Source organism: Nerophis ophidion, linkage group LG06 (genome assembly GCF_033978795.1).
Source record: "Nerophis ophidion isolate RoL-2023_Sa linkage group LG06, RoL_Noph_v1.0, whole genome shotgun sequence".
Taxonomy (NCBI): Eukaryota; Metazoa; Chordata; class Actinopteri; order Syngnathiformes; family Syngnathidae; genus Nerophis; species Nerophis ophidion.
Window position 1 is genome coordinate 32,308,525 of NC_084616.1, and position 13,468 is coordinate 32,321,992.

At 38.2% G+C, this 13,468-nt stretch overlaps 1 protein-coding gene across 4 annotated transcripts in view; it reads right to left on the minus strand.

Annotated features, from left to right (window-relative positions):
- Positions 1–13,468, minus strand: part of l1cama (L1 cell adhesion molecule, paralog a) — a 97,227-nt gene that overhangs the window by 16,624 nt on the left and 67,135 nt on the right. For 3 of the 4 annotated variants that reach the window (XM_061903407.1, XM_061903408.1, XM_061903406.1), the window contains exons 3-7: positions 12,980–12,994; positions 7,762–7,864; positions 7,158–7,360; positions 4,799–4,921; positions 2,659–2,829 (exon numbers count right to left, since the gene is read on the minus strand). In XM_061903407.1, coding sequence (XP_061759391.1) covers positions 2,659–2,829; positions 4,799–4,921; positions 7,158–7,360; positions 7,762–7,864; positions 12,980–12,994 — 615 coding nt within the window. The remainder of the gene's footprint in view (positions 1–2,658; positions 2,830–4,798; positions 4,922–7,157; positions 7,361–7,761; positions 7,865–12,979; positions 12,995–13,468) is intronic. The other variant, XM_061903409.1, reaches the window with a different exon arrangement.

Genomic DNA, 13,468 nt, shown 5'->3' on the forward strand with positions numbered 1-13,468 from the left:
AAACCTTCAAGACACACACAACCTCCACAGTGCTTGGTCTTAACATGAGCGGGTCTCTCTGAACTCTGCTCGTGACAAAGATGTTCGCAGCAACAGCTCAGTGTGAGCTGCATGTCATTACCACAAGGCAAAGCCTCATAGGCCATGACCTCAACACCTGCGGCCTTGGCTAGGTTCACACTGTCAATAGTTGCATTTCAAAATATGGGGAATTTCCTGGGAAAATCAAGTACAGTTTTTGCTAACACTTTAGTATGGGGGACATATTCACCATTAATTAGTTGCTTATTAAAGTAACAAAGACTTAATTTAGAGTTAAATGGTGTGCCAATCATTGGTTCTTTAACTTTAACTTCAATATAAGGGTTAGGGTTAGACTTACTAATAAGCAATAATTCTGAGGTTATTGAAGGAAGACTAATAGCTTACTGGTTGTAAAATAAGGCCATGCAGTATAAGGCATTAATATGTACTTAATACTGACTAATTAAAGCCAATATGTTAATAATTTGCATGTTAATAAGCAACTAATTAATGGTGAATATGTGTTACCCAAAATGTTACCAAGTTTTTATTCAGACAGAAAGGTAAATCGCTGGTTAAAAAAAAAGGGCAAAATACAAACATTTCCTGGGGATTGACAGGTATGGCTGTAGGTAAAGTCACTGCTTTGGTCCACTTATTATGATGTCATCAGGCGACTTCAGTTTCTTTAGTTTTCCAACATAATTTATCTCTTTAAACTGATTTTAGAAGATTGCAATGGTATACTTTGCACAAAAAAAAGTCTTGCTGTCATACATTTTGAAACCACAAATGCAGCTGGAAATAAACTAGTATTGCTCTCTCCGAATGTTCTGTACTTTCTTTCCATGCCAGTGTGGTCTTGAGCAGATTAATGTGTTCTGCTTGAATTGAGCTGACATTATAATGCTCTTCTTTAGACCGCAAACTACTTGAGACCAGAGGTGGGTAGTAAAACTCTACATTTACTCGTTTAAGATGAATTGTATTTTTTAGAGAAGCTTTTTATTTTCACTTGAGTATTTTTTGTGAAAAACAAACCAGTATTTACTCTGTTACATTGAGCTTCATTCACTACATTTATTTATATCATCATTATTGTATTGATTACTGCTTGCACAGACAAACTGTTAGAGAGACTTCTTCCAGCTGTAACTGTCACATGACTCTTTTTCACCAATCCTACATGAGCACTGAGCCTGGAATTCACATGGCCGCACTGGCCCACGCTGTAAAAGGATGACAGGTCGCTGTGCGTCTCGCAGTCAGACTATAGACGAGGCTCTTCAATGTTTACCCTACAAATTGGAAAAGAGAACATATTGTATACAGTACAAGCAAAAAGTTTGGACACACCTTCTCATTCAATGCGTTTTCTTCATTATCATGACTATTTACATTGTAGATTGTCACTGAAGGCATCAAAACTATGAATGAACACATGTGAAGTTATGTACTTAACAATAAAAATGTGAAATGACAGAAAACATGTTTTATATTCTAGTTTTTTTTTTAAAATAGCCACCCTTTGCCCTGATTACGGCTTTGCACACTCTTGGCATTCTCTCGATGAGCTTCAAGAGGTAGTCACCTGAAATGGTTTTCACTTCACAGGTGTCATAGTTTTATTGTCTTCAGTGACAATCTACAAGGTAAATAGTCTTGAAAATAAAGAAAACACATTGAAATGATCAGGTGTGTCCAAACGTTTGGCCTGTACTGTATATCAGTTTTATTTTAGTGAATCAGTAGAAATGTTCATATTCCAGTCTACAAGAATTCCACTTCTAACTATAGAAAACATGTATAGGTGTGTTGTAGATGTTGCTTATGTTTTAGCTGTGCAAAGGTAAACATTATCCCTTTATAACTCCATAAGTGACTGCAAAATGTGCATATTTTGTAGTACATGCTCTAGTAGTAGTAGTCTCTCTCTGTCTCTAACATACACACCAACACACACGATTGCAGTGCAAATACCATTACAAAATATAGTAGCTACTAGATAGTCAGAAATTTGATTAGCAAAATACTCATTGCGTGAGTTTTTTTTTTTTATTGAATACTTACTCAATACTTGTTTGAATGACCAGTTTTTACTTTAACTGGAGTCATAGTACTATAAGCAGTGATTTCCAAACTGTGGTACATGCTCCATCTAGCCAGCGGTACGACAATGAATCACTTCATTAAATACGGTTTTCACAGACAGTGTTACTGTTCAAACATTGTGTAATGTTACAGTGGACAATAATATTAAATATACCTGTTAAATAAAACCTCTGCCTTGTTTTTTTAATGAATATTTAGGTCGATTATGCTACAGTATTTTAATCTTGGTCATTATGGTGGTACTTGGAGAGCCAAGTGTTTTTCTGGGGTGGTACTTGGTGAAAAATGTTTGGGAACCAGTGCTCTAAAGTAAAGGTACTCTAATTCATGCACACTTTTTGGTCACTCTACCCATTCTGCCCATTGAGCTTTAATTGCTTCAAGACCTAATTAATCAAATCCACACAACTGACCAGAATTCTAAACGTTCAAATAATGGATTATTATAATGTCTTTTGTTAGCTACAAGATGATTAAGTGAACAAACAACCAATGATTTTATTGAATAATAGTGACACTCACAGGGGTTGACGGTCAGAGTGACAGGCTCTTTGGCCAAGATGGTGCGAGTGGCAAGGTACTGGACATTGCAGGTGTAGTCAGCCCTGCTGTCCTCCTTTTTAAGGTAGGCAAAATAGAGGTTACCATCTTTGCCCACCATCACCCGCTCACTCAGCTGGATGTGACGGAGCTCTGTAGAGAGAAAGGTGACCACAACAGAATGTCATCATAAGCTTAATGCTATTTAAATGGTAAATAGTAAAGGGTTTATACTTGTATAGCGCTTTTCTACCTTCAAAGTACTCAAAAGTGCTTTGACAGTATTTCCACATTCACCCACTCACACACACATTCACACACTGATGGTGGGAGCTGCCATGCAAGGCCCTAACCACCACCTATCAGGAGCAAGGGGGAAGTGTCTTGCTCAAGGACAGAACTGACGTGACGAGGTCGGTAGAAGGTGGGGATTGAACCAGGAATCGTCAGGTTGCTGGCACAGCCACTCTCCGAACCGCGCCACGCCGTCTCCCATTTGGTGTGAACTTGCACGCAGTTTTAGATGCATTTGTTTGCTGGGCTTTGCAGTCTGTCTACATTGTGACGTTACAGCGAGGTGGATGTACTGATAAAGTATTATTTTGATCTAATCCTGATATGTGCATAATAACATGCATAAATGCAGCTAAAAGCAGCTTTTGTATGCAGGTCTTAACCGATTGGAAAGGGTGCAGCTGTATCTATTGTTTGGATTGAAGAATCTATGTGAGTTCTAGCAAATTTAATGTTGACTGTGTTTGGAAAAAAATAGTGGTGATGTTCATCTTCAAGATATGTGTTTAAACAGTGTACATTTTCAAAAGATCATTTGTAGTGCCACTCGACGTCCATTGCACCGGTCGCTCTTGGGGGTTGGGGGTTCCCAACATCTGTGGTCCTCTCCAAGGTTTCTCATTGTCATCCCACTGGTTTGAGTTTTTCTTTTTCCTGATGTTGGATCTGAACCGAGGATGTCGTTGTGGCTTGTGCAGCCCTTTGAGACACTTGTGATTTAGGGCTATATAAATAAACATTGACATTGATTGATACTTTTGAAGAGGGCCTGGTGTGGTTTCATTTGCAATCTGGAAATTCCTCCACACATTGAACATAAAGCAGACGCACGCAAAACTAGGTTATAAATGTGACTGTGGAGCAAAATCTATGCAAAATTTACACCAAATCATATCCAATACATATAATGTAGTCCAAAAGGAAGTGTTTTAAATGTAGATTGGAATCATTATAGGTCGCTATAGAACTTGCGGCCAGTAATTTACATCACTGCAGACAACAGCAACAATAAATAAAGTATTGTCCCTTTAACATAGTGTTATAACTGAGCATTGCAGTGTTATCTTGTTTTTTGTTATTATTTTTTATTTAAAGAAAAAGTTTTATTTAACTTTTTTTTTTTAATCATTATTATCTTTGAGTCAGCACGGTGGGACGCGGGGTAGTGCATGTGCCTCACAATACGAAGGTGCTGAGTAGTCCTGAGTTCAATCCCGGGCTCAGGATCTTTCTGTGTGGAGTTTGCATGTTCTCCCCGTGACTGTGTGGGTTTCCTCCGGGTACTCCGGCTTCCTCCCACCTCCAAAGACATGCACCTGGGGATAGGTTAATTGGCAACACTAAATCGGCCCTAGTGTGTGAATGTGAGTATAACACAAGTAGGTAGATTTTTTTTTTTTAAACTAATTTTCGGGGAAATTTCCTATCTTGTGAAATGTTGCCAGGTATGCCCAACAATAATTACATTATTTATGGGATAGGTTGATTGCCAACACTAAATTGGCCCTAATGTGTGAATGTGAGCGTGAATGTTGTCTGTCTATATGTGTTGCCCTGCGATGAGGTGACGACTTGTCCAGGGTGTACCCCGCCTTCTGCCCGAATGCAGCTGAGATAGGCTCCAGCACCCCCCATGAGCCCAAAAGGGACAAGCGAAAGAAAATGGATGGATGGATATTATCTTTGATGCAGTTAGTTCATCATAGCTGGCAGGTGTACCTAATAATGTGTCTGGTCAGTGCAGTCAATTGGCCGTAATGGAAAGGAACATTCTGGAAATATGAAACCATAAAGTAGACAGGAAGGATGAAATGGATAATACACTCACTCCAGTCCATCCAGTGAATGATGGGCTCCATCGAGCTCTGTGGGGGGTTACACTTCAGAACAATACTGCTTCCTTCCTCAGACCTCACATGGACTTTTTTCTCTTTCTGCTGTGTTGGTGGGACTAAAGGAGGACACAAAAGGGAATTAAATACACACTTGTCAGCATAACAGAATCCCAGCCTTTAAAAGATGTACACAACAACCTGTAAACCCGTGCGTTATGATGTAGGCGTCACCAAGGAAACAAGTCTTGACAATCATCATTTAAAATATAAAATGGGAGGCTTTGGAGGGGGGGTTAGCTCATCTTTTGTCTTGCGAAAGTGGAACAATGTGATTTGTGAGTTCTGTGTGCTATATTTGCTTCCTGCTGGTTCCCCTCTGCTCATTGCGCATAACCCCACGGGAGGGACTCAAGAGGGCTTCGCATGACATCAACTCACGAGCGTTTCTGGGGAAACGGTTGTCAGGGAAACTGTGAGTGAAGGAGGTCGCCCAGGAGAGATCCACAGTCACACAGGTGGAGAGATACACAAAGGTGCTCTTTGCATTACATTTGTCCAGGAGGACTGCTGGTGTGCGTGTGTGCAACTGATTATCATGTTCTTGCATGTTGATTATGTTCTCGCCTCTTGTCCCACTGTGAGGCATCATTTGCTAACAAATTAGCTCTTTTTAAGGAAGAACAAGACGCCTGGCTATAGAAAAATGTGGCAAAATGGAACATCTAACCGATCAAGCGCCTTTAAAATTCAAAAGTATGAACTATTCTACACTGTAAAACATTAAAGGGAATTAACCACATTAACAGCATTTTTTCACAGTAAAATACTGTCATCCAAATGTTAAAGTAACATCACAACAAATGACTGTAAAAAATGCGATACCCTTACATCTCACAGCAATTAATTGTTATTTCACTGTAAAATACTGTAATTATAGTCCTCAAATTACTGTAAATTCAAACTGATTCGTCTCTTAAGGGGTTTCGTGGACGACGTTGCACACTCTTCTACAGTAGATGGTGGTGTGCTCTTAAAACAAAATTAATTAACAATAAAATTACAAACATACCATGAATTGATTAACGTGGACCCTGACTTAAACAAGTTGAAAAACGTATTCGGGTGTTACCATTTAGTGGTCAATTGTTCGGAATATGTACTGAACTGTGCAATCTACTAATACAAGTATCAATCAATCAATCAGAAACGTGAAGGTACAGCACTTAGGGGCTGATTTACTAAAGGTTTGAGTGTACTAAAAGACGTGCAAACTTGATAGCACACGCAAAGATGATCTACTGAGCGTGTGCAAAGTGGATTGATAAGTGAGCAGAATAAGGCGTGCAATCCATTTATTTATTACTATGCAGAATATATGCTGATCATCAAAACACCCACAATACTGAGAGGAGAAAATGAAAATATATTACCCAGAGAGCGGAATGTGATTTATCAACACTCATCATCGTTTTGCGAGCACTATTTTGCATATTATTTATCACCTCTGAAAAGTATGTGCAAAAACAAAGGACTGACAGAGAATTCTCCATCCTACGTGTAAGTTTCAACATACATATTTGGACGGTCAGGAATAAAGAAATATTAGACATACCATCAATTCAGCAACATCCTTTTATAATTTTGTAGCTGCATTCTGGGTGAGTTAAGGGGCTGATTAGAACAAATTCAATTGATGCATTTTGATGTCTGCTGGCGTTTTGTAAATATTGTTTGTTTTTTCACATTGAATATATATTAACATACATCCTATATGAAAATAACTTCTTGGAGTATGCATTTTTTTTGGCGTCTTGAGCACAGTTAGTGCAGCCTTTCTATAATGAGCACATCTTCATTGCTAAAAAAGAAGGGGAAAAAAGTGGTTTCTGTGGTTTGGACGGTGTCTAAAATGCACATAAAAGTGGTAAATGCCTGCTGCTTGTTTGAAAACATAACAAAACGCCACAGAGGAGCATGATAAAATCAATGTGCAATAATTACAGTGTCTCCGTGGTGATGCCCGAATAGTACACGCAAAATCCTCATTTAAATGAGGCGCTCAGCACCACCATCAAATTGTACATGCAGTGTTAGTGTTAGTTAACTCCTCTATGGATTGCACTCGCAGTTTAGCACCTGGTATTTGGATCTTAGTAAATCAGGCCCTTAGTTGTAACCTTATTTTAAATAATTGTAAAATGACAACTCTGCAGTTGCAGTAAATTGCTGTAAATATATTTCACAGTATTTTACTGTGAATGCTACTGAAAATTATTAGCCAGTAATTTGCTGTGAATTTACAATTGTGTTTTTTTACAGCAAAGTTTAAATTAATCTTGAGAGGGTTCTTACCATCAGTGTTGATTATGGCCTCACCGGAGACGGCCGTGCCAAGCTCGTTGGAAGCGTAACACGCGTATTTGCCCTGGTACTGCTTCATGGCGTCCATTGTGTTACTGAGCGTGTAGAAGGCGAACGAACCGGGGCGCTCAGTCACTTTCAGCTCGGGGTCGGTGCCTGGATCAAACTCCTCTCCATCCTTCGTAAATCGGAAACTTGAACACAAAAGGAAATACTTAGTTTCTTTTTGTGATATTAAATATTAACTGGATGTCCTTATGTCACTGAGTCTGAGAACGGCAATAAATGTAAACCCCGGTGGGAACCACGAGAAGTGTAATTGTGATATTCATCCTCTAGTTGGCAAACATTGCAGTCTTCACAGCAAAGACATTTAGCTACGCTTGCTTAATGACATTCATCCTTCTTTGCTTGTCTCTCAAATCAACAAGCAAACTGAATGTCACCTTCTTAGTCGGAATTAAAACATAGCTGCAAGGCTCGGTCGTGACTATTGAAGAGGGATTTTAAGCCCTAATGTGTGTAATGTGTGTGTGTGCGTGTGCGTGTGTGTGCGTGCGTGCGTGTGTGTTTGTGTGTGTGTTTGCAAACGAACATGGGTGGAGGGTTGCCAGAGGCTTCGCAGGTCATGACGAGGTCTTCAACGCTGAAAACGGTGACTGAGCCCGGCTGTGTGGTGATGGCTGGAGGCCTCTTGACTGCAAGGAATCAATCATTCTATCAATCAATGTTTATTTATATAGCCCTAAATCACAAGTGTCTCAAAGGGCTGCACAAGGAACAAAAGGACAAATGTAAAAATGCACTTAATGGTGAACACGGGGGAGGCCACTCGACCACTTTTTTTGGAATTAAAGTCACATGAAACTTTGATACACCAATCATAAAGTATGAAATCACACCAAACCTCAGCTCAGAGGAGTCATTAGAGATGAATGTTTTGCTTTTCTTTGTGTTTTATATTTTGGGCCTGCTGCGAAGCAAGCACCCATTCACATGCTGCACATCTTAATATTGCTTTGACTTATCCTTTATTATTACTATCATTATTATAGTACTTCTTATTATTGTTTTCTTTAAGGGTGTCCCGGCACTACTTTTTCACTTCCGATGTAATGCCGATATTGGAGCTTCGAGTATTTGCAGATACCGATATTAATCCAATACGATATCAGAACAAATCACACTACATCCTTTAATTATTTAGTAGTGTGGAATGTTAAAAAGGCTTGATCAAGTAAAATTACTCAAACACAGAACAGTGGCAGTTATGAAAAACACTAACCTTATGACAGATTTACGCTTTTGAAGTGAAGTGATAATTTGCTTATTTAGCAACACTTAGTGGTAACAATAATTCATTTAATTAAGCTCACCACACAGAAAGTTCAATAATGTGGACACGTTTGTTACTGGATACTTTCTAATACAATTCTGCCTTGGACACTTTGTATGTGTACGTAATATGAAAATATCATTATTTAATGATTGTTTATATTGACAAATGTCATGCTTTAGACCAGTGGTCCCCAACCTTTTTGTATCCGCGGACCGGTCAATGCTTAATAATTTGCCCCGCGGCCCGGGTGGGGGGGTGTCCTTTTTTTTTCTTTTTTTTTTTTCTTCTTTGTCATGAAAAAGGGACGTTTTTGTCATGAAAAAGGGAGTTTTTTGTGGTTGGTGCACTATTTGTAAGTGTATATTGTGTTTTTTATGTTGATTTAATAAAAAAAAATTAAAAATAAAAAAAAATTATTATTTTTATTTTATTTTTTTTTTTAATACAAAATTCTTCTGCAGCCCGGTACCAATCGGGCCACGCGGCCCGGTGGTTGGGGACCACTGCTTTGGACGGCAATATTGTTCAATTAAGGAAACTATTACATATGGCGAGCTTGTGTGCTTTTGTGTGCTTAGCTGTTGTGGAGCTGCTAGCTTTTACTAGCCTACAGCATAGCTTTTTCTAAATGACTTTATTAAAATACAACAAAAGATCAACCTTGTGTGCTTATTGGAGGACATTTAGATGTTACCTGGCTGACCAGTTTTGCAGAAGTAAACACGCTACAAGACTCATATTGGGCGTTTTAGATGTAAGCCGATTTCATTCAATACTTGTTTTTGCTGCTATCGGACTGATATCAATATCGAATCGGGACACCCCTAGTTTTTATGTTTTTTTGTTTTTCTTTTTTGTGGCTTTAAAAATCTTAAAAAGTGACATACAGAGCAAGCAAAAGTGAATGTTATTTTTTTAAAATTATTATTAAAGATGGTTACCTTATTATTACACTTGCATAACTGCTGTGAATGTGATTAGGTAATGCTATTAGAAATTAGGTAATTACTATTACCATTTATTTCCTTTAAATCTATAGGACAAACATAATTTTGACAAATAGTAGCTATTGGTCACCACTCAGGTTGTCTCGAGACCAATGTTTTGGTATTGGTACAAAAATGTATTTCGCTACTTTTTGCTAGATTTTGATACTTTTCTAAGTAAAGGGAACCACAAAAAAACACCATTATTGACTTTATTTTAACAAAAAATCTTACAGTCCATTAAACATACTTTCCTCAATGCAATCGAAGAACAATTTTGGCCTTAAAATAGCGGTACTTCACTAGTACTGGTATACTGTACAATCCTAGTCACCACACAATCAGAGTAATAGATACATTAAAATCCTACCTGACAATATTTGAATTTGAAAGTAAAGACAATTGTCTGAGAAATCCGGGACAATAAGGTAACATTTTGAATTTCCATCACCACCCCTTTGTCCGTGGAAAAACCTGACAAAGTTGTTATACAGTTGTCTTTAATTTGGAAGGCCTGACTTCACTGGGTGGAGAGCCACGTCAAGGCCTGCCACATCATTTTACATGGCCTGCGAAAGTCTGGAAATAATAAGTCACTTCATCTTTCTTCATTGTTGAAATTACACTTTTTTTTTTACTGAATTTAGCTGCATTTCTTAACTGATTTTTTATTTTTCCTGTGATGCAACTTTTTTGGGAAGTGCATCCCACCATTTAGAGGCAACTGACCAAAGGCTATATCACTTTTCCTTTTTTATTTTGTTTGAGGTACAAAAAGCAGAATGTGGTCAGCAGACCCCAGTGAAATATGGAAGTTTCCTTAGAAAAATGACAGGATTGGTATGATGAAAAAGTGGTAAAAGTCTGACGTAAGAAGCCAATTTAGTCAGCGTCACAGAGAAGTAATGAATATACTGCAGTGTAATTGGGTATTGCAGCCAGACTGCATTAACCAGTACGGTGACGCATATTACCCAAGTGTACTGCACACACTCCTGAACAATGAACAGAGACACCAATCATTTTTAGGTTAACAGCTGCCGATAACTATATTCAGTCAATAACACAAGTAAGGAGTCCCCAGAGAGGGAGCTGAAATGTAGGATGGAGGAAGGGAATGAAGGGAAAAGAGAGCAGGAAAAGGAAATTGGTTAATATGAGGAGAAAGTGATGAAGCATAATGCAAGCAAAACGAATAGGGATTTCAGAGGACCGTCAGGGGAGGACGCTTCACAGCGGTCTGAACTGGTCGTGAAGCACATGCAGATATGCAAACAACCTCCGCAACATGATCAAGCTTCTGTCTCTTCAAAAAATTTAATTGAATTGAATTACTCTAACAGTGAACAATGGCAGTTATGAAAAACACTAAACTTATGACAGATTTATGCTTTTGAAGTGGAGTGATAATTTGTTTATTTGGTAACACTTAGTGGTCACAATAATTCATTAATTTAAGCTCACCACACTGAAAGTTCAATGATGTGGACACGTTTGTTACTGGATACTTTCTAATACATTTCTGCCTTGGAGACTTTGTATGTATACGTAATATGCAAAAATAATTAGTTTATATTGACAAATGTCATGCTTTAGACTGCAATATTCTTCAATTAAGGGAGCTTGTGTGCTTAGCTGTTGTGCAGCTGCTAGCTTTTACTAGCCTACAGACACCAACGCACTGCAGGTATTTGTTTTAATTGTCATCAAAAGTGTGTTTATGTTCATTTGATGTTAAGCTGTTTAAAAAAGCTTAATTTTTAAAACACATTTCAATAATGCAAACTAATTGTCCAGTCACGGTAACAAACACTTTAAAAATGATCTGTCTAAAGTACACTTATTTAATGACGAAAAAGTATATCTATTTGCAATTAATCACAATTAATTTTGAAATAACTATGAACAAAACGTGATTAATTTTGGTTAAATGTTTTAAAGGTTTCACACCCTAATTAATTAACAAGCACATGTCAAAAGTGGAATTTCAGTCTTGATGATGTGCATTATTATATATATTGTTTATTTCAGCTATTTTCCTAAAATACGAGTTGTGGCTACAAAGTGTGTTTTATCCGAATACTTGAAAAACCGGACAAACTAAATGATGGATTAGTCAACACTAAATAAATCGATAGCTCCAGCCCTAATGTTTTATATTGCATCCCGTAACACCAGATCTGGGCGAATTTAGGTCCGGGGGAAACATTCGGACCATCAAGCTTTTCAATCTGGCCCGCCGTACATTCCAAAATTATTTTTTTAGATCTCTAAGATGGAGGTTGCAGCTGCCATTACGATGTGCAGTGATGTTTTCAAATTACCGGAAGTCTTGAACTATGTATACAAAGTATTTCAATGGTTGGAATCTGCGGTTTTGCATGATATACCAGTTACTATGATAATATAAGTCACAGCAGGAGATTTTTACAACAAAGTTCAGAAGCTTAGTGATATGTCACATCGTTAGTGGGTTTTTGGTTTTTTCGCGTTTATATTGCACTGTTTGTTGCATTTTCCGCTTGATTGCAAAATATGTCAATCGAGAGGAGGTGTGATGTTCATATGTTGTCGATATTCAGTGTTTTATCGTTCAGAGTTAATATTGTAAAACCCAGATTCTTTTATTTCATATACATTCTGTTTTTTAAGGTGGTCTGTCATAACGTTTTTAGCATTCAATCAGACATTATTGTGAGGTTTTGTATTAGTGTTCCTAAAAATCAGATATTCCGGCCCCCAGACACATTTTGTTCTGTAATTTTGGCCCTCCGAGTCAAAATAATCACCCAGGCCTGCGTTAGACTGTGCATGTGTACCTAATGAAGAGGCCAGGAGGTGTGGATAATTGAGGTCACATCTTGAATGGGCTTTGATACAACAATAGTGCAAGGGAGCAGGCTTAAAGTCAGATAAACGAGAGAATCACAACGGATGAGGTGCTGCTGAGTAGAATGATGATGATAGTGGTGGTGATGATGCAGCAACCAGCAGAAAAGACAGGCAATAAGCAGAAGGGCCAACAGAGTTAGGAGAAGAGAGCCAGGGAATGCAATGAAAGGTAATAAGCCTCTTTCTTCTTCCTAATCAAATTAAAGTTCAGGCTGGGGGGTTGTACTGTATTACAGGCAGAGGATGAGGAGCGGTGAGAGCGTGGGGCTTTGGTTCTACTTTTATTTCCCCAACGCTGCTGATGTGCCAGCAGACGGCCTCACAATCATCTCACAACCACCTCACCTACTGAGGGTACAAAGCACACACAGAACGACAATGTACCGCATGCACAAGGAAACAGACGCTCGAGCACAAACAAGCACAACACGGCGGAAGCTGGATTCATTAAAGAGCAGCAGAGTGTAAACACTTTTTTTGTATGTGCACTGGATGGGAAATGATATCCCACGGCAGCATAATGAAAGTGTTTACATCTGGCTTTGCCAGCGCCTGCATTAATCAAAAGATTAGTCGGAAAGGTTAAAAGCACTTACGGTCACTTATGTGGTCTTATGTGGTCCACAGTGGAGGCCAGAGACATGCATGAGGGAGACAATGCTTTAGTTAAACAACACTAAAAGACACACACACACACATATATATATATATATATATATATATATATATATGTATGTATATATGTATATATACAGTACATACAGACAGATAGACAGACAAATTATTAGATAGAAAGGATTAGCAGTAGTACTAATATTTGCATTAGCACAAGCATTTTCACTAGCATTATTGTTAGTGTTACAATTGACAAAACAATAACGTTTAATTTCATTGAGGATTTAGAGAGGCAGGTTCACTTACCAGAGTGAATAGTGGAAAAGGTGGTCACGTTACACACCTAATTTTCTATAGCCTTGAATACTCTACAACAGTGATTCTGAAACTTTGGTAGTAGTGGTGCACGGGCTTCATCTAGTGGTATGTCAAAGAATCACTTGATTTAAGTTTTAATTTCCTATATTCAA